Genomic DNA, 22895 nt, shown 5'->3' with positions numbered 1-22895 from the left:
AGAGTTAGGTTGATTGGTGATTCCAAATTAGCCATGAATGTGAGTGGAAATGGTTGTTTGTCTCTCTGTGATAGACTGGTGAGCTGTCCAGGGTGTACCCTGCCTCGTAACCTATCACTTCAGAGTTATGCCCCAGCTCCCCTGCAACCTGGATAAAGATAGGTCCACAATTGAATTAAGTAAATCCAACATGCTCTTTTTTTCCAGTGCAAACTGATATTAATCTTTAATAGGGCTGTCAAAATTGAGAGCAAACAAAGCAACCGCTGTATAATGCCCTCCGCTATCTTAGTTTAACTGGTCACTTGAATTGTATCACATGACTAAAATGTGTCATCGTTTTCAAAAAGTCTCCGTTTTCGCTGTCCACAATGCGACGCGAAAGCACCGTTTTCAAATGTATGCGTTTTCGAGAGCGTTTTCAAAACGCTGCATTTTCCTTGAGGGAAAGCGCCATCTCAGTGTGGACGGGAGGCCAAAACGGAGCGAAAATGATGCGTTTTCAAACGAAAACGCATTAGTGTGGACGTAGCCGAAGAGATAGTTCCAAAACCTTGAAGACAAATGACACCCTAAATTATTTTTAGAGTCCCAAACACGCTGAATGCTACGGAAGAGGATTAGGGCCACTGGAAAAAAAAAAAGAAGAATTCTGACTTTTTTCTCAGAATTCTGAGATTAAAGTCAGAATTCTGACTTTAATCTCAGAATTCTTTTTTTTTTTTTCCAGTGGCCCTAATCCTCTTCCGTAGAATGCAGATATGCATGTATGCATAAATTCTCTTGTTGAAATTTGCTGTATACAGGACTTCTAGCTAAATTTAAGGGTATTAATAATAACAATAACAACAACAACAACAACAATAATAATAATAATAATATTGGAACCATGATGATTTTTTTTCAAAATAGTCAGTAACAGTCAGTCAGAACAGTAATATCACTGCAATAGCAGCAAAATTGTCAGAGCTGATGATTTTCTGTGACATAGGGCCTAAATGAGCGTGTTGGAAAATGCCTTCTTCTGTCTTTGTAGTGTGTACTGCAGAGAGTTAGGATGGATAGTCCATGATGGAGAGCATTTTGTTCAATGACCTCCTGCTTTACACTGACTTGGAGTCAAGTTGTTTTTTTTTTCCCAATTAAAGTTCCGGCCTTGAGAATGTTTTTTTCGATTCTGTTGCCATGTACTCTCCTAGAAAACCACTCCACAGTATATACACAGCACACAGTCTGAATGAAGACTGCTTCAAAATCTCGGGAATATTTTTGTGCACAAAACTCAGCAAAAAGAAAAGAAAAAAGAATAATCATCTTGTTCTTGTACACTTGCAGTGTTGGTCCTCTATTCTATTTAAATTGACACCCTAAATACTCTAAAATTCCAAATGTAGGGATGTTCATGGGCTTGACTGCACTTCTAGCCATCATAAGATTGTTGACTATCTTCCAGGTCTTAGTGCACTTAGGAGATTATGCAATCTGCCTCATCAGGGCAAACAAATATCCACCATTACCTCAACTCTAGATGATCTATGTAATGTTATTTTGTAAATGTAATTGTTATTTTACAATATGTATGTAACTTTGTAATTTTTAACGTGTTGTCGCCTCTTGGCCAGGACTCCCTTGAAAAAGAGGTTCTTAATCTCAATGGGATTATTTTTCCTGGTTAAATAAAGGTTATAATAAAAAATAAAATCTGTAACAGCACTCTACCACTGCAGAGTGGTCAGAACCTTTACAGGTGGCTTGAGTTAAACTGAAAAGCTGAAGCGAAGAGAAACAGACAGCATAGGCCCCCAGTGGTGCTCTTCTGTTACCATGAAAACAGTGACATAGCTGCCATTTACATGTCACTATTTCTGATGAATGTGCTCAAAGCTAATAAGACCTTTAAGGAAACTTGTTATGCCCATTTCTAACTCCATATTTTTACTCTGTTAGAGTACTTTGATGGTACAAAATAATCTTTATCTACATGGGATGTTGGTGCACACAATTTCTCCATTGCCTAAAGCAAGCAGCTTGAGCCTTTTTCTTACTCTCACTTACAGCCAATTTTGCTCTTATTTGCTGCTCCTCATAAATAGAAGATCTGAACAGCAGCTGTGTACCTGAGATGACTATCCTAAGGATACATGCTCTCATTGGGATCATACTGCACAGAACCAACAGTAGAAAGACTCAGCATGCTCTCCTCATTGGTTATGAATTTGGTCATATATAATATGACCACTCATCATTTTAACAATGTGTGTATATATATATATATATATATATATATATATATATATATATATATATATATATATACAGTGGCTTGCAAAAGTATTCGGCCCCCTTGAACTTTTCCACATTTTGTCACATTACAGCCACAAACATGAATCAATTTTATTGGAATTCCACGTGAAAGACCAATACAAAGTGGTGTACACGTGAGAAGTGGAATGAAAATCATACATGATTCCAAACATTTTTTAAAACTAAATAACTGCAAAGTGGGGTGTGCGTAATTATTCAGCCCCTTGAGTCAATACTTTGTAGAACCACCTTTTGCTGCAATTACAGCTGCCAGTCTTTTAGGGTATGTCTCTACCAGCTTTGCACATCTACAGACTGAAATCCTTGCCCATTCTTCTTTGCAAAACAGCTCCAGCTCAGTCAGATTAGATGGACAGCGTTTGTGAACAGCAGTTTTCAGATCTTGCCACAGATTCGAGATTGGATTTAGATCTGGACTTTGACTGGGCCATTCTAACACATGGATATGTTTTGTTTTAAACCATTCCATTATTGCCCTGGCTTTATGTTTAGGGTCGTTGTCCTGCTGGAAGGTGAACCTCCGCCCCAGTCTCAAGACTTTTGCAGACTCCAAGAGGTTTTCTTCCAAGAGTGCCCTGTATTTGGCTCCATCCATCTTCCCATCAACTCTGACCAGCTTCCCTGTCCCTGCTGAAGAGAAGCACCCCCAGAGCATGATGCTGCCACCACCATATTTGACAGTGGGGATGGTGTGTTCAGAGTGATGTGCAGTGTTAGTTTTCCGCCACACATAGCGTTTTGCATTTTGGTCTCATCTGACCAGAGCAGCTTCTTCCACATGTTTGCTGTGTCCCCCACATGGCTTGTGGCAAACTGCAAACGGGACTTCTTATGGTTTCCTGTTAACAATGGCTTTCTTCTTGCCACTCTTCCATAAAGGCCAACTTTGTGCAGTGCACGACTAATAGTTGTCCTATGGACAGATTCCCCCACCTGAGCTGTAGATCTCTGCAGCTCGTCCAGAGTCACCATGGGCCTCTTGGCTGCATTTCTGATCAGCGCTCTCCTTGTTCGGCCTGTGAGTTTAGGTGGATGGCCTTGTCTTGGTAGGTTTACAGTTGTGCCATACTCCTTCCATTTCTGAATGATCGCTTGAACAGTGCTCCGTGGGATGTTCAAGGCTTGGGAAATCTTTTTGTAGCCTAAGCCTGCTTTAAATTTCTCAATAACTTTATCCCTGACCTGTCTGGTGCGTTCTTTGGACTTCATGGTGTTGTTGCTCCCAATATTCTCTTAGACAACCTCTGAGGCCATCACAGAGCAGCTGTATTTGTACTGACATTAGATTACACACAGGTGCACTCTATTTAGTCATTAGCACTCATCAGGCAATGTCTATGTGCAACTGACTGCACTCAGACCAAAGGGGGCTGAATAATTACGCACACCACACTTTGCAGTTATTTTTTTGTAAAAAATGTTTGGAATCATGTTTGATTTTCGTTCCACTTCTCATGTGTACACCACTTTGTATTGGTCTTTCACGTGGAATTCCAATAAAATTGATTCATGTTTGTGGCTGTAATGTGACAAAATGTGGGAAAGTTCAAGGGGGCCGAATACTTTTGCAAGCCACTGTATATATATACATATATATTTGGAAATGAGGAAAAGGATAGCAGGAATAAATATAGGAAGTTAGATGATTAAGCAGATTCAGAACCATTTTAGGAAGTGTGGACAAATAAAATTTCTCTCCTGTTGAACAGTTACAAACATTGCATTTTGGAAAACTTGTTGGTTGAGCAGGAAAGTTAGCTAGTTTTGCTGTGCCAGATTTTCTTCTTGTTTTATTTTTTTAAATAAAGCCCGTGACTGATTTGCTGAGCTGTTATATAAACAATGATCTTATTTAAGGAATTAACATGTCAAAGCAAACACACCTCATAATCATTGTACTGTAAATGTCAGGCTGCACAAAGCTTCACAGCCCACATTGACGTGTCTTTCAGAGCAATTAAATGCTCCACTTCCTTTGGGTCTCGATTTACCTTATCTAGCTGTATACGCACTCATCATCTGTTTACAGCGGGCCTCTGCCTCAGCATTACAAGCACCGTCATTTATTTGTCATCTGGTGCCAAGATACATGTAACGAATGCCATAGGAAGCTTTCTCTATCATTTAAACGAGGACATCTGGTCTATCTATGGAGTGTTTATCCTACCTTCAGGAATAGATGTGACACCTGCTTACCTGGAGAAACTGTCTAAATCAGCGGCTGTCTCAAAGATATAGGCAGGAGGAGGGGCAGCAGACAATAGCATGCATGGGAATGAGGCTACAGCACAATGGGCTCAGCTCAAATTCAATCAGCCCACACAAAGAGGTCCTGCCATTACAGTGCATGAATCGTCTGATTAATTGAGTGGTGTTGTTTATTTCTGTATGAAGTCTCCATCTCACTATTGGCACCGTTAGGACAAAAAAACAAAAAAACTGCTGTTAAAGTGGTAGTCAGACAAAGAAGTGGGAGTTTCAGTTTCAGAGTCAGGAGTGGGGTTTTTTTTGTTATTTTTTTGTGTTACACAGTGTAATCTGTGTTCATACCTGCTACCTGTTACCACTCATTCCATGTTCCTATCCATTTCTCCCTTTGTCTTTTCTCAGTCGTAAGATAAACAGCATTATTCACAGTAATGCCCCTCAGGCTCTGTAATAAATAATGAAAATGGATGCTATGAAGCAGAGGAAGCTAAGCAACATCTTGGACTTCAGAGAACAGTTGTTGTATTCATTAGGCCTAAAGCACCGCAGCCCTGTTGACCTCTGGGTGCTTCGATAATAGGTGGATAAGGCCGTGAAGCTAATCAAGGCCAAAGAATTGTGATCTTTATAAATGACAATCTGCCATGAAGCTATATTATTGTGTCCCCTGAGGCTTCTATTTGTTTATTGGCTTAATTAGAGTGCAATTATAGTGAATTCTCATGCAGCAAACTCCTCTGCTCAATACTTCCATAGCATGCTGAGAAAAAAACAGTGCCTTAATATAGTGAGGGAATTATGCAAGTTTAAATAAATTTGATTGTTTGCATCCTGCCTCAGAGACTCTCTTGGGTTGAATTGAAAATGCAGTCTGTTCACATTTATTAGCCGTCAAATTAATCTTATGAGTTATCACAAATGTTTTTACCCAGTTTTGCTCTACTCACCGTAGGCCAGGGTGTGGAATTGTTTTTACCACTTCTACAGGAATGAAAATAATGAAATACGATTCCTATGATTACTGTAAGAAAGTAGATTATCGTTATTGGTTATCTTCATGTGTATTTTTTATGTGAAAATCAATTGCAGAGTTACCAACAAAAAAGCAAAACTCTAATGGTCTAATACATCTTCAAGCCCAAGGCAACACAGCTTCATTATGCAGTGTTTTCACAACCATGTAGAGGCCCTCTCTTACAAAAACTCTACATACTATCTATTCTGCAAAAGTATTGTATGTTAATTAACTGTAACGACTTCAGTTCAAAGGTCATGGTATAGCAGATTGTTAATGTTTTAAGTTTGTGTTAGCCTGGCGATCTAACAAATGTTAGCTTGCTACTTTTGCTTATTTAGGATGCATTACCATTGTTGCTCAGTTAATGCTGCATTTGCTTGATCTCTGGCTTGACAGAAGTTGAGTTGTGTAGGAGTAAATAGGAAATCAACATTTAAATATGACCTTATCGTTTCTGTTATGATTCTTTTTTTACTTTTTTTTTTTTTTTGTTAGTGGAGCAGAGAAACTGAGACTAAAGAGCAAATTCAGATGCCCAGAGAAGCAGATACAACAGCAGCCTAACTGCTGTTACACAAAGCACTGTGTTCAGTTGCATGTAGTATTTGTGTGAGTGCATTACACTGTGCATAAACATTTTGCAGCTTCCTTTTTTGCTTTAAAATGTCAGTTTGTGAGCTTTATCTCTACATGTACTTGCTTTAGGCTCGGTGTGGCTCACCAGACTTATTATCACCATATAACAAATTTTCTTTACTTTTCTTTACCACCAAAATTTGCTGGGCCCCCAGTGTGTCACTTTGTATGTCCCTCACAATTTCCCCAGCCAATATTTTTACTGGCCCCCATATGACCACACCTATTAAAAAAATTCTGCAGGCGACCCTTGCTCTTCAGCTTCCTCTTTTGTGTAATACAGCCATGTTTACCAATAATACCATTATTTCACCTACGTTTTATTGGAGTACTGTTCTACACAAGTACGTTTTTACTTGAGTAAATATTTCCAGGACTCTTCCCATCACTGATCCTCCAGGTACTGATAGATCCCTGACTTCTTTCCATCTAGTTCAGTCATTAATGCGACTATGAGTACTTCTTCTATGTTATGTTTTGCCTAAGGCAAGCTACGCTAATGGCAGTGTGATGATATGTGTGTGAGATATATGGCATCTCTCTTCATTTCTCTTCCAAGTTGCTCCAGTCATTGAATGCTCAGGTGCATTTCAATCAGGAGGAAACAAATTAATGGACTGAATATTGGATGTGCTCTGACATTGAAAACAGGACTCCATAACAAATTTCCCACGTGTGGGACTAATAAAGGTCATCTTATCTTATCTTATTTGTAAGCTAACATCAATGAGGCAATAGAGAGGGGATGAAAGTTTCTTTTCTCATGGCACATGTTATCTGATGAAATACCAAACAATAATATATTGATTTCAAGTAAGGTCAAGGCAATAATTTCCTTTCATCTAACATATTATATTATATACATATTATTATAACATATTACCATAGACCAACAAACAGGCAGGGCTGAGATTAGCTTATAAAATGTGCTGATTTGTTTTGTGCTGGTACCTTCTTATTCTTCATCTATAAGAAGTTACCAGTTACTATAAAATCTATCACTTTGTCTATAATGCTGTTACAATTGATTCAAAAGGTAAAATTAACAAATAATTGTTTATTTAAAAAAAATAAAAAACAGTTCATGTACTAACTAGTCACTTCATTAGGCACACATGCTAGTCCTGGGTTGGACCGCTTTTGTCTTCAAGTGCCTCAGTTATTCTTGCCATAGATGTACCAAGGTGCTGGAAACATTCCTCTTAGATTTTGGTCCATATTGAAAAGATATCATTACTCAGTTACTGAAGATTTGTTAGCTGCACATCCATGCTGTAACTCTGCTGTTCCACCACATACCAAAGGTGTTCTGAGATTGATTGGTGACCATGGAGGCCTCTGGAGTACAGGGAACTCATTGTCATGTTCAAGAAACCAATTTGAGATGATTTCAGCTTTATGACATGGTTTGTTATGCTGCTGGAAGCAGCTATCACAAGATGGGTACACTTTGGTCATAAAGGGATAGACATGGTCAGCAAAAATACTCGGGCAAAGCTGTGATGTATTGCTAAGTTGGTACTAAGAAGCCCAAGGCATGACAAGAAAATATCCCCCATGCCATTGCACAACCACCAGACTGAGCTGTTGTAATAAGACAGAATGGAGCCATGTTTATGTCAAATTCTGACGCTACCACCTGAATGTTTTGCTGTAGAAGTCAAGACTCTTAAAACCAGGGAACATTTCTGCAATCGTGTATTGTCTAATTTTAGAAACTGTAGCCTCAGTTCCCTGTTCTTAGCTGACTAGCTGTCCTTCAAATCACCTTTCTTCCCCATTCTGTTCAATTTTATTTATATAGCACCCGTTCACAACGGCAGTATTATTGTAGAGACCCTACAAAAATACAAACATTACTCCATTTAAACTTAAGTAGGTCATCTTGATCATCTCTACATACCTTGCCTTGAGTTGCTGCTGTTTGGCTAATTAGATATTTGTGTTAACGAGCAGCTGAACAGTTGTACCTAATTAAGTGACCAATGTATATTATCACCAACATTAAATGTAAAATATAAATTAAACTATTTTTCTTGCACACTGTACTATTTGGCATTAAATCCACTTATTATTCTATTCTTAGCCTCTACAATGTGACAGCTTACTGATTGTCCTGATTTATATCACTGCTGACATAACATTCAAAATTTAAAATAACATTACCTAAGGTTACATTAGATTAAATGATAATAACAATAATCGTGCTTGAACGTGACCTAATTTACAGTGAGATATGGTGCAGTTACATAATCATAGCAGTTATTATTGGAACTGCGTTGATAAGTTGATTAGTTGAGCCACAAATAAAACAAGTTTTTATAGCTCTGACATAGGATAATTGACTTCTTTTAGTTGCTGGACATCAAAGACAATTTAAGAGTCTTTTGTTCCTTGTTTCATTAATTTTACAGACCAAAACTGAAATGATTGAGAATATAATTTTCAAATTTTTAAAAAATGTTATTCTGACACAGACTTTAAATGTTATCTTCTCAGATTTAAAGTCATTTTACTGTTCTTATTTATTCTGTGCCTGCCAACTCGGTATATAATCAGTGACCGAGAGGATGGATTTTAAGATGATATTATTCCTGGGTGAAAGGCAGCAGAACACTTTTATGTTCTGTTTATGTGATGAACAGCTTGGGTTCAACAGTCCGTCCCTGAGGCAGCAGTGAACCAAGCCCTGAGCAGTTCACTGGTTAATACTCCTTACAGCTGGGAGGGGAGCGCTGCAGCTGTCTCTCTATAATACTGACTCCATTCTTCCTTCTTCTCTTCAGCCAGCAGTCTCACATGGAAAGAGGGTTGGCTGAGTATATAGGGAAAGCACTGTGGAGAGTCAAAATAATAAAAACACACAACATATTAAAATAGAGGTCACGTATGAGAAGCTGTTTCTTTTGTTGAATCAAAAAATAGCAGAGACCTGATGAGGATAAACTTAAGCTAGTCAAAAGAAAGATTGACTCTTAAAGTACCAACATATAAAATACTAGTGAGTAAAAATCTATCCATGAGAGGATTTATCGTCTGATTTGAATATTGTCCCTGCAAGAAATAACAGATTCTGATTTGTTGGCAATGTGTGTTCATTTGAATACCGTAGTCGACTGTGGTTTAATTATCTTTGTAAATCAGTGATTATGGTAACCAAAGAATGAAAAACCTGCTCTCGTTTCAGTCTTTCTTGTTGTTTCCATTGAGATTCATGTTGCAGTGTTTCATACCGGAAATCTGCTGCTCTATTCTAAAGGGAAAAACAAAACACAAATGGTCCTCATAGGACTTTTTTTTTTTTTTTTTTTAAACAAAAGAGCTGTTATTTTTTCAGCTGTTCAGTAAACTAAAATATGTCTCATTAAACACTTTTGAAAGTGATGGACAAGGAATAAGTTTTGCTTAAGGCAGTTTGAGGAAAGTGTGAGGGGAAAAATGCACTTACTGTTTCCCATAGTAACAGATGCACATTGCATTACAATGCATTTTTGTATGTATCTATTTTATTGTGTCTTTAATAAAGGTAAACTAAACTATTAGGACAAGATCTAAGCAAAACTTTTAACCAGAATTTTTACTTCAAAGATGTAAGCAAGTTAGAGCCACAGACTATGCTGAAAGTTAATCTACATTAAGAATAAATCTAACGGACAGGGATAGCTCAGTAGGTAGAGTGGTTGCCCCATGGTCGGAAGGTCAGGGGTTCGACTCCACTGAACGGCTACCCTGAGGTACCCCTGAGCAAGGTACCGTCCCTACACACTACTCCCCGGGCGCTGCATTGGTGGCTGCCCACTGCTTCACTGGGTGAATGGGTTAAATGCAGAGGAGTAATTTCCCTACGGGGACATACACATTATTTAAAATATATATATATAATGGAAGACATTGCATTTAATTGTATGCTAAAGCCCATTCACAGCAGGTTATAGCCCATTACATTATTTGAAGCCTCACCATCAATTTTGATGCATTAGGAACAATTTTGGTGGAATTGAAGGAACAACAAAATCTCTCATTATCTGAACTTGACAGTATTCATACATTTGTCTATGTAGTTACACCAGATAAATGATCATAATTAGATTCTTGTTGTGTGTTACACAGGTGTAGTAAATTACAGCAAGCACAATTTCTATCCAAATAAAACTCCTCCTTTTTAGTGAACTGAACTTTCAATTTTATATATATGTGAAAATTTAATTTTATATATTTTATCTATATCTCGCTCTATATACCTTTCTCTATATACCTCTATATCTATCTATCTATCTATCTATCTATCTATCTATCTATCTATCTATCTATCTCGATCCATCGATTATAGATAGATAGATAGATAGATAGATAGAGTGTGTGTGTGTGTATCACAATATTAGCCAGTTGTAAAATCATTCCTCAATCAGTCACAAGAGTATGATGTTTAGAAATTGCACAAGCTTTTCTTCTACCTTCCCATATGGAAAATACATATATATCTCTTATAAAGTTTGTAGTTTGTATGAAAAGCATACAAGAGTGAAAACAGATATAAGATCCCTTGAAAAATCATAGAAATGAAACTTGTATGTTTTGGATACTTACTAAAACAATATATGAAAGTAATGAGAAAGTGGCCACTTTCATGAGTAAATCATATAAGCCTTATATGATTCACTATATGAAGTAGGCCACATCTTATGCAAGTCTTTTATAAGTTTTTACTATTTCTTTTCCATATGGGTTATTGCATCTTTAAAGATGACTCATTAATTTGCTGCAGTTCTGCAAACAATTAAATGGAATGAATGAGGATGATACTCTGTTGCCCTCCCCCATGATTTGGAGGATTTGACCATGTGTAAAATTTTCATGAGCTTGTTTCTTTTTTATGGGCCTGCTTATTATGAGTCAGAAAAAGATCCAATCGGCTGGCGTGATCAAATCTGTTTTCAGGGTGGACGTGATAGTCATATTAAAACTAGAATGGCAGAAAATTAAGTAAACACTGTGGCCCTGGCTGGCTCAGCACACATACACCATAAAAGCAGATAAGATGCTGATTTAAAACAAGTTTAACACATCATTTTCATTAGATAGCTTTGCAGCTTCTACTGGACAAAGTAGATACTCGTTTAAAAACTCCTTGACCAATGCATGGGTCATTGAATACTCTAATTATAATGATGCACAGCAGATGTCTCTTGTACTGTACATGTCACTGCCCACACAGAAAAATCTGTAATGCAAAACAGTGTTAAACTGTTTGTATCATTCATTTTTGGTTTTTGCCTCTTGCAGATGTACATCCAAACAACCACGCTGACGATCTCTGTGAGCCTGAGTGCTTCAGTGTCCCTCGGGTTGCTCTACATGCCCAAGGTCTATGTGGTTCTTTTCCACCCTGAGCAGAATGTGCCTAAGCGCACACGGACCCTCAAGGCTGTGGTTACTGCTGCCACCATGTCCAACAAGTTCAACCCCAAGGCTGGACTCAGACCCAACGGAGAAGCCAAGACCGAGCTGTGCGAAAGCCTCGAAACACAGTGTAAGAGCAAAAATGCAAATGAGGAAAGCTTTGACTAGAAACCTGCTGGCTTAAGTTCAGGAATGTTTTGTCCTTCCGATGCAATGATAGGATGCAGTGTAAAAAAAAGAAAACCTTATTAACAAATGTATAGCATGTTATTTAACACTTCATTGAATCTAGTAAATGTGCCACTGTTATTCATTTGGTGGTGAGGCTGTGGAAATTGTTTTTCAAGAAGCATTACAGGAATCACAATTATGTGTGTGAGAATGAAGTCACAAAGGAATGGATTAGAAAACATATTCTGGAGTCCAACAATGGAACTAAAACGCCTGTAAAACAATGAGGTATGATTTTATTACTGGCATCAATCTTCTCTTTTTATTAAAGTGAATGTTTTCCAAAATGTCAAACTATTCCTAAAGTGACAAGTAAACAAGGGTAACACACGTCCTTAAAAAAGTCTTCAAGTCCAATCGTCTAAATTTTAGGCCTTCTCTAAAAAGATGAAGATGACTTTACCACATCTTAAAATTTGATACAATTTGATTGTTTCACTTTTAAATGTGTTTTGGGAAAAAATTGTATTGATCATGTTGTAACAAAATTGCAGTATGAAACCAACACGGAGTCAATAACTGCTAATGCAAACTGTGCAGCCCAGTTTGTTCCATTCTTGTCTAATATAGGATTCTTGGGTCTTCTCTGTTGAATTTTTCATTTGCAAGGCCTATGCTGAAAAAAATGTGGAAAAACCTGTGTATACCTTTCTGATCTGATTGTGCCTTTCCAGATGTGCAGGCTGCCAATTCCATAGGCACCTCCATACTTTCAGAGATGCAGGTTTTTGAACTGAGTGCTAATAACAAGCCAGATGGTCCCTCTCCACTTTAGTCCGCGCATATGTCCATGTTTTTACATTTCTGAAATTCTTTATTATATATCTTTATTCATCTTACCATAGAACAGTTTTCCATTTTGCTTCAGTCCAGATGAGCTGTGGCACAGAGAAGACAACGGTTTTTCTGGATCATTTTCACATATGGGTTTTTCTAATCATCATACTGTAGAACTTTAACCTTCATTTGTGGATGGCACAGCAAATTGTGTTCATAGACCTGACCTTTGTCCCTTTATTCAGATTATCAAAATCATTTTGTGATATTATTTAAAATGTACTATAGGCGTTGAGTTAGTCAAAGTCTTTATTCTGAAAGCCATTATTCTATAATAATGAATAATGAAGTAATTATTCTGAAAATTGTTCTACAATTTGTAGATTTTTTTGCAGACTGATAAATGTCTACCCATCCTTACTTCTGAGAAATGCTGTCTCTCTAAAGTGCTCTTTTTTTTTTTTACAGACAATCATGTTACTGACTTGTTGCCAGTTAACCCTATCAATCGCAAAATATCCCTCCAGTAGCTCTCGTAGTACAATACCACTTTTCTAACATTTTGTTATCCCTGTTCAAACTTTGAGACATGTTACTGCCAACTAATTGAAAATGAGCTAATTCATGAAATATTAAAATGTCTCAGTGTAAACTTTGTGTTTTTATATTTCTATCTGTTTGAATTCTGCTTTATTTATATTTATATAGCGTTCCAGTTCTTGTGTGGAATTGGGTTTCTAATAATTTTCAGTTTATCTGACTTAAACTGTTGATTTTTGTCGTGCAACCATTGGTTATAATTCAGTATAATGCAAATATTTACTTGCTCTATCCTGTAAAATGAAGCTTTCAAATTGGGAAACATATCTGCATTCATTACTATTTACTGACATGCTATATATAAACTGAAACAATATTCAATAGATAAATTATTAAATCACTAATCGAAGTCTAGTATTTGCACACATTATTAAAAAAAAAAAAAAAAAAGGTGTGACTCTCTTTTCTAAAGCAGCTGAATCACTGTGTATGCCTCCTAATCTCAATACCAATAAAAATGTTTGGCACTCCTGTGTCAGTGACACACTGTGGATTTATATTAGTGAGGTAAATAATGACCTCAGCAATTGAGTCAGCAGAAATTACTCAAGTGGCGTTGAAAACACTCTTTTTGCCTTAAGCAGGAAAAGGTTTTTATCAGTCTGTCAGCCAAGATGCGTTCCCACAGTGTGGCTTGAACTTATAAGGAACCTTTTGTCAGACATTTTAAGCCCCCAACACACACACCTACCCCCCAACACACACAGCTGTTTCCTTTCATAGGAGAATAAAATAGCTGACATTATATTTACTGTTAGCACAAAACCAGAAATCAATGTAAAACTTATCACAATGCTCTGCAGTAACAATAGCACAATGGTGTGAGGCCAGTCACGAAAACTACATGTATCCAAACAGAGCAGCATTAATTCCATTCTTGCTTCATGTTTGTGTGGATGGTTAAAAGGGCCTTTTGTTAAAATAAGTGTCGAGAAGGCAGAGACGCTGAATTGATAGCCAGCAGCAAATTATCCTGATGGGGTTACCGTTTACAGGGGCTATACAGTGTATGGCTATTTGAATGAGCGCCATTTGTCATTGTCAACGCCACTGTGGATATATGGCTTGATGAAATTGAAAAATTCCTGTCTGGGCCAGCTCCCCCCAATGCTGAGATCTAGTGGCGATATGTCAGGATTTATCTGCTCCCACTCAGAGAAACAGCTAACACGGTCCGGGGAGACAGCTGGAAAGTTAACTCCTGATAGCTGTGAAGAAAAAAAATGGTGGTGGTGGCTAAAGGTAATAGCTACATTTGGCACATGCTGAGGGGAAGAACATGACCTGAGAACTAGGGAATTTTAGGATAGGAATATCATAACCAATCAGGAATTAAACACACTTTTTTCAGCCCTGTGTAGCAGTTCCTTACTCTTGTTACTACAGGAAGAGAGCTAAACAAAAAGAGCTTCATGCCCAAATCAGCTCCCTTTCTTAAGTTACAAAGTTTACCTCAACTGTATCTAACTCTGACTCTTCCTTCTCATTTCGTCTCTTTCAGCGTTTTCAACAAAGCAAACCTACATCAGCTACAGCAACCATGCAATCTGAAGGACAAAGGTTGTTATCATGATTCAGGATTTCCGTCCCAGCAAAGAAAACAAAACATGCAGTGGAATTTCAAGCATCCGGCAAAAATAAATAAAGTCAAATAAATTAAATAGATATGTCTTTTTTGCGGGTGGAGATCAGAGAAATATTGCACAAAGACGCAACATTGTGTGGAAAGAGCACATGAGATGCAGGGATGGACAAAACAGGGGACCAGAACAGATAACAGCACAATTTTAAGGTTCCATCTTTGGTCTGCCTCACAAGAATACATACATAAAAGAAAAATGAAAATATTTGCATGGCAGAGGCCTATAGACTGAAGGATGGAGCTTTCCTTTTCTGTGTTTACATTTCAGCTATGCCCTCTTTTAAAGACTTCTCCGTCATCTTTCGCAGCACTGACTGAAACTGAACTACGAGTAAGAATATGTTCAGGTTCTTAATGTCGTCTGCCAGTTTTGTGAATTATAATTAATCTTCAAATCCTCAAGGCATCACAAGGGATTAATCAACACCAAAAAGGCATGAAAACATGGTCTATGGATCTCTGAGAGGGGCTTGTGTTTGTTTTTATTTCTAAATGTGTTCTGGTCTCGTGAGTCAAATGACTGGAAATATTGATCATCACAACAATGCAACAGATCTTTACCAGACTCCATGTATTTTGATTTCCTCTTCCAAGTTGCCGATGAGTTAATAAGAATGACTACACATATAAAATGGTCTCTGCTGATTTTGAGCATGCCAGTTTTAACATCCTGTGTTGTGTTGTTTAAAAAAACAAAAGGAAAAAAAAAGGAATGCGTTTAAACTCTGTTGCAGCGTTGTTAAAAATTGTTTGGGCCTATTGTACGTTAAAAACTGTTCTCAAATGGTGAAGGTCTAGTGAGTGATTGTTTATCTGTGCTACAGTAAGGCCATGATTTGTATTACCAGCTAGCCCAAGGCTGCCACTGCCCTCTGCATATCTGTATGTGCTTTGAAACAGTGGCTCATGGTTAAAATAAACAGTGTTTTAGCCAGGAGATCTCACTGTGAGCTGTTATCCAGGATGACCCTACCACCACTGCCACCAGCTATTCTCACACATTCATAGTGTAAGGGTAAAGCTTAGCTGTACAGATCCATTAGTAGGGGAATTAAGATGAAGTATGCCCTTGAGAGGATCATGCAATATACCCTGAAGGTGATATCCATAATGGACCAGCTACTGAAAAAAAAAAATCATGTCCTCTTCAGGCACTCTTGTGATAAGGAGGAGGTGTCAGGAAGTTGTAAGGCATTTTAGCAAATGAAATTCTAATTGCAAAACTATACAATATCTCTATCAATCACTCCGAGTTGGCAGAACAGATTAAGAGTTGGCTTCGTGCAGTATAAAAGCCCTCTATTGTCTTGGGGAAAATATTGTGGGGTCATTTGTGTTGTGAATTCAATGCTGCTTTTCATGCCTCCCTCTGTATTACTTTCAACACCATTTGTGTTGCAGAATAAAATGTGAGTGCTGACCAAATTAAATGGTAAGTTAATGTATGTTATTAAATAGATTGATGATGTCTGCTTTATGTCCTGACATATCTTAAAATTGGGGAAAAAATACAAAAAGATACAGTGCCTGGCTATCTATGTATTTGTTAAACCTCATGAAAACTAATGAAGTGTGTGAAGCATGTTTAGTTTTTTTTTATACAAAATTTTATTTCTATTAAAAATGTTTTAAAACATTATTGTCCATTTTCACATTTCTGTAATTCAAGAAAGTTGAAAATTGGTTTGTTTATTATTTTTTGTCTTTGTTCAGTTTTTCAACAGGTTATCATTAACAGTTCCTGTCTGGTCTTGTACATATGTTGCTTGAGTTTTAAAAAAAGAGAGAGAAAATGATACACTAGCAAACATACAATATCCCTAGCTAAATGATTGGCAGCACTTCTGTGTGAGTGAGTGTGTACTTTGTTCCCAATGTAAAGTGTTTGTCCGCCCTGAAGAAAATAAGACAATGGGTGCCATCCTCTGAATAATACGTTGCCACAATTGCTCTGATAATAGTGCTGGAAGGACACAGAGTTGGTGGAAGGAAACATGAAATTATTTTAAATGAATGGGGAGCCCCTACTTGCATCCAAGGCCTTTGCATGCAGAAAGCTCTCTGCATCTATCATCTTCTCCACGCCTCCCTGATAGTGTGAGCCCACAATACAACAAAAGGCTTGGAAAATAACAGTCATTGCATAGCAAGAGCAAGAAGAAACAGAGCACAGAAAAATGACGCACTTTATCAGTACATTATCAGCACATTATTAGAATCATCATTATTAATAGATCTGGAAGAAAACCCATCAAAAATCAGTCCTCCATCTCAGTAGGTTTTCTAATGACTACTGGAGATGATCCAAAAAGTAGATCACAAGACATGTTTGTACATCTCTCATGCTTTTAAAAACACAAGCTATAAGCATACACTGTCCAAATGTTTATTACAATTCATTTAACTTCACCAACAGTGCAGGTATGTAATAAGACTGATCTGATCTACATAACTTGACACCCTATACCACGCCTCAGTAAATCCATACATTTAAACTACAACTGATAAAACAATCATTCAATTCAAAAACTGCAGTATCTTCTAAATGGTAAAAACTTCAGTTCGCAAACTTTTAATGTGAAACAGCTGAAGAAGGGCACAGCAAATGGGAGGGGATCATAATGAATCAGTGGTACACTACACGCTGTTTGGAATCATTATCACCAATCCTGATATACTGCTAAATTCAAACCAACAATATGGTGAGAACTGCATTAGTTTATCAGTTCATGACATAAATGATTTTGCATATTTAGCACCAAAACACAGTTTGCAATATGTATGTATGTGTCTGAAAGTGTATCTCTCCTTTTTGATTCTGTTCTGCTTATCAGCAAGTGGTGGCAGTAATATTCCATAAAACGCAGCAGTGAGCCAACTGCAGACAATCAGATCTACATTTTTATGTTTTGTGTTTTCTAAAAAAAGCAAACAAAATTGGACTTTTGCAATGCCTGCCATCAGAGGAATGTTAGCAAAGTCCTTCTGGAGGGAATGAGCAATCTTGAGCTATATGTGTTATTGTAAATGTATGTTTGAACAACTACATTACTGCATCAAATACAGTAACGTAATTGTTGACTGATGATGTCATGGATGTGCTGTGTGGCATGCAGAGGTAGGACCCAAATGCAGGACTTGAACACAAAGGTATTAACTAAGGAAGGCAGCTTTTATTGCTGTAGGACCAAACACTAAAACAAGGAAACAAAACTTAAACTGGAACCTGGGAAACTGAACTAAGAAACTAGGAGCTAGGAGAAAACTAAGCGTAATGAGCAAAACTGAGGAGCTCAGGGAAACACACAGCAATGTGGAAAACGTGACAACATGCAGAGGAAGACAGAGGAGTAAAATACACAGAGGATAACGAGGGGATGGGAAACAGGAGGGAAACACAGCTGGAGCTAATCAGATTAACGGCACAGGATCAAGACTGAACATAATGCACACAGGACAGGAGACTATCAAAGTAAAAACGGAAACATGGGACACACACTAAGACACGGACTGACTGAATACAGGAAACAGAAGAGGTGAGAGACACGACTGGAAAACAGATGAACAAACATGGCGACAGAACTAACATACATGAAAGACAGGACAGACTACACACTGAACATGGACATAGGGGAGGCAAGTAAACAGAATGAGTAATACAGCTAAAACAAAGAATATAAATCAAACACTGGGTCACAGACCCAGGACCATGACAAGTTATTTTGATCCAATGTCATAATGGTGTCAAGATAATGATTGTCTCTGGCTCACCCCATCAGACTACTTGAACAAATGTCATCCTAATGCATATAATTAATACAGTAAGAAGCAAATAGATAAGTACACTTACTAAGTGAACTAAGTGTGACATTATCTTTGAGGTAACAAAATATTCCTGACATCAAACATTTGCCAGAGGCAATGATATCTTGCAGCAGGAGTTAAATGCTCTAACCACTGAGTCCCAATAGAATATAGCCCAAAAATAAGATCAGCACTCAGCACCAAACAACTGAACTCAACACTTATTCTGGTTCTCAACAACAAATCCACCAAACTCGAAGTAGACAGATTTAACCTTTGTTGAGACAGTCAAAGTGTTTATTAGAGAGACAGTTATGTGGATGATATATAATGTCTGACTAATAGAACTTATAATAGCTGAATTCATGATTGATACAAAAGACAAAAAGAAATAAACCTACTCTAATGACTTTTTCAAATGATGGTGCAACCAGAATCTTCAGCCCATCAAAGACTTGAGTGTCTGAAACTATGGACTTTCGTCCCAACTTTGCAGGAGACAAGCGAGTGTGAATGTGTTATTCTGCCAACAGCTGGCCTGTCCTTGCTTCAATGCGTCTGACTCTGAAAGAACAATATTTGGGACAACTTGAGATGTTGTTCGGCAGCACAGCGGCAAAATACACTCAAGAAAAAAATTGTGTGGGTGGCCATATCGACACAACTGTCGAGCGATTCAATGCAATCTGCTCGACTGTGTTATTGCAGACAGGGAGATACAAATACTCAGATAAGCGTTGAGGGGGTTATCAACACAGGCTAATGATACACGTAAGAACCAGTATGACACTAGAAATGTACAACTAGATCTCTGATGAGGTGGTCTCATGATATGAATAGTGACAGCAAAATGAAGAAAGTAAGCTTCCGTTTTGAATATAGATCTCTCCTCAGCATTATGTGATCTTAGTAAAAAAGACAGCTGCTTTAGAATAGTGGAATAAATGAATTTCAATGCTACTCACACAATAGGGGAAAATATTAACATAGCGCCTATGCAAACCCCACCATTTGACTACTGGATCATAGAGCAAGCAATAATGCTTTCTTATGTTCTTGAAATCATCTTGCCTCACTTCCAATTGAACCATGTCAAGTCTTTAAAATATGTAAATGCAAGCCATCTGTCTTTGCTCTGAAAAGCACTGCAAAAGTAATATAATTTGGTTTTAGTCATCAAAAACAATTCATTAAGCATTTAAACTGGATCTGACTGCAGCGGATGGGAAGTGAAGTGCCAAAGCTGAGACAATCCTCATGCAAGTATGAATAGCTGAGCCGATAAAATGTTTATCCACTAGTCCGCTCCCGTGTGCACCTCAGAATAATACAATACAACTGCCCTCAGGTGACAGAATGAGTGCAGGAGCACATTTGTCTCGAATTGAGCACCAATATACAGCAGGATTTGAGAGAAGCAATGCAGTGATGCTTTCTCTCTGGGGTCCCGTGACTGGGCTCTCTCAGCTGTGCAGCTATGCTATTGTATACCATCACAAATGCAACACTGACAGGGGCTGCTTTGCTGTAAAAAGCCTGATCTAGAGGCAGCGTCAGTCGAAGAGGCTCAACCAATTCACTGTGGACAGAAACAGAAATGAATGCGTGTATTAAAAAAAAATAAAAATACCAGCGTGTAACAAAAATAAATGTTTGAAAAGCTGTCTGTCCCATTTCTTTAAACATTCTGCTAACATCTCATTCATCTTTTGTCTTAGTGATCACAGACATGCTACTATAGCTCATACAGTACACAGTGCATACGCTATGTTGCTAGGAAACAGTACCTCATGAATATCCTGCAGTTACTGCGCAATCAAAGGAGTAATGTTCTGATAATGCAGTCACTGCATAAAAGCAAAACGTTGAATATACTCACCAAAATGTGTTACACTGCAGTTTTTTTTGTTTTTGTAGTGTGTTGCATGCGACATTGTAACCAAGACTGCACTGATGCATGTGCTGCACCATCATTTCACTTTTTGTTTAATGCTTCAGAAAGTTACTTTATTTCCATTCTCTCTGCAATGGCAAAAATGTGACTAAAAAGTGTGAATATGTTATCAGCATTAATGCTATATTTGCATATTGTTAATAAAGAATAAAGAAATTAGAGAAAAGAAAAATACCACACTGCTCTGACAGCCAGTACTTGACTAGAAATGCCAACCAAGTTTCATTAATTCATTCCACTCTGCCAGAAGCATTATTTTACTTGCTTTACTTGCTTATTTTTACTGATTTCATTGGGACATAAAGATATCATTTGCAATTTCAAGTCAGAGGTTAAGGTTTTAAAGAAAACACACTCCTCTGAAACGCTCAACACGTCATCATCTTGACTGTGGAGTCCATTGAACAATATTTCTAATTGAGCCCCAGGGAAGATGAAGAACCAGACAAGTGCTGTAAGTAGAGCTCCCCAGGTTAAAGAGAGACACTGTGGTAATGCGTTTTCCTCTGGGGAGAAAAACACAAGTGTGAGGAGGTGGGTAAAGTCTTTACAATGAAACTAGGCCATCCTAAAAAGAACTGGGAAAGGCTGTGACAGTAGAATACAGAGCCTAGTTTACCGCAGCCTGGGTCTCATATTCACCACCAATAATGCTTTCATTTGCTATGCACCACTTCACTCTCTCCTTTTAGCTCGGTCGACCTCAAACGCACAGTGCTGTATGTTAAATACATCTTCTTAGGTATTCTGTCAGAGAGTCGTTTCACTGTCCAAATCTAGATTTTGATTATACAAATAACGACAGGAATATATTGTATGTTTATGCTGATTCAAAAATGTGGCAGCACTGACATGACGTTCTTTTAAAATTTAATGTATTTTGTTAATATTTAATGCTTCTATTCATATTTTATAACAACAGAATTTACATTTCTAACCTGTCATTTCTCTTTCTGTGCACCTGAATATATCCTATATTTATTTATTTGAACTGAATTTTCTGAAATGCCATATCAGTATGTATGATCGCTATTACCACGGTGGTGTCATAACATTATAAATTAGTCCACCATTACCAACTACTGGATTAACTGTCATGAAATTCCTTCAGGGTTCTTCTTTACAACCTGTGTCATAACCAAAAACAGAAACTAGATTGTACAGTTTACAATCTAGTTTCTGTTTTTGGTTATAGTTTTAGTTATATTTAAATCCCTGAGTTAGCTTCAAGGATTTGGACCCCTGGGTTGTTATCACACTGACTGATAATACCTCCTTTGCCACAGGGAAAACCCTCTGGAACAAATCATATAGTTTTAATACTACAAGCCATGATCAGTAGTTTAAAAGAAAAAGACAGTCATTATGTTATTAAAGCTTTACACTACTACTTGCTCACTCTGACATAACCAGGCTTTTTTTATGATTTGCATAAAAACCCATGAGATGGGATAATGGGTAGAATGAACTTTTTAAACTCAGGCTTTCTGCTTGAGATCCATAAAAAGGCATGTTTGAAGAGTCATTTGAGTCTTCTTCTAGTAACATCCGATACTTACATCATTCACAGTATGTTAATAACTTTTTCTGTTTTACTTGTCGTCACTAGAAATGCCTTGATCCTTTGCTCATGCCGAAGCTGCTGGTTTGTGGGTGGCTCTGAGCTCTAGATAGCTTAAGCTTTAGACATTTTTTTCTTTTTCATCCTCTTTAAAATTTTCCATGTTGAACTGGGTGAAGGCAATTTAAGTATCTGATTCTGTTTTTAGCAACATTGTTGTGCTGTTGAACAAAGTTCACCTGGAGGAGGAGGAGTACCTGGTAAGCTTTTTGTGTCCACCTCTGTGTGCATGAGGAACCTACTGACACGTTAGCATGTCGCTGTGAGTCTGCACGTGATTCTGGTCCCTGGATGGTTGTTTAGTGCATCTCAATAGCGGATATGCGTATAACCTTCACAATTTTTAAACTCTGTTTCAAAAAAGGCTATATCGTTAGTATCGGGGCTCTACTCAGATCTACCCAGATAAAAAGAGAGCCATCTTTGTGCATTGAGAACTCTGGCTTTAGGGTCAAAATATCTGACCAACCCTTTAATCTTGCTTGGTAGTACATGCCTCCAGATGGAACTCAAACTGTGGAACACATCAAGTAATTACAGACTATTGAGAAAGCCACTTTTCCACATTTTACATGTCATTTGGTAGTGGTCTAGTTTTTGCATGTCATTTTACAAAGTGTCGTTTTATAGCATTGCATCTTGAATTAGGGGTAGAAGATAGGCCTAATTTATAGCCTTG

At 37.6% G+C, this 22895-nt stretch overlaps 1 protein-coding gene across 1 annotated transcript in view; it reads left to right on the top strand.

Moving 5' to 3' along the window:
* LOC134627455 (metabotropic glutamate receptor 4-like) overlaps window positions 1-16362 on the top strand; it is a 190832-nt gene extending 174470 nt beyond the window's left edge. Inside the window, exons 10-11 of the mRNA XM_063473539.1 lie at window positions 11471-11717; window positions 14697-16362. Of these exons, the coding sequence (XP_063329609.1) occupies window positions 11471-11717; window positions 14697-14746 (297 nt within the window). The 3' untranslated portion in view covers window positions 14747-16362. The remainder of the gene's footprint in view (window positions 1-11470; window positions 11718-14696) is intronic.
* Window positions 16363-22895: the final 6533 nt, after the last annotated feature.

Source organism: Pelmatolapia mariae, linkage group LG5, assembly GCF_036321145.2.
Source record: "Pelmatolapia mariae isolate MD_Pm_ZW linkage group LG5, Pm_UMD_F_2, whole genome shotgun sequence".
Taxonomy (NCBI): Eukaryota; Metazoa; Chordata; class Actinopteri; order Cichliformes; family Cichlidae; genus Pelmatolapia; species Pelmatolapia mariae.
The sequence above is the reverse complement of the archived record's forward strand: the minus strand, read 5'-3'. Positions and strand labels throughout refer to the sequence as shown.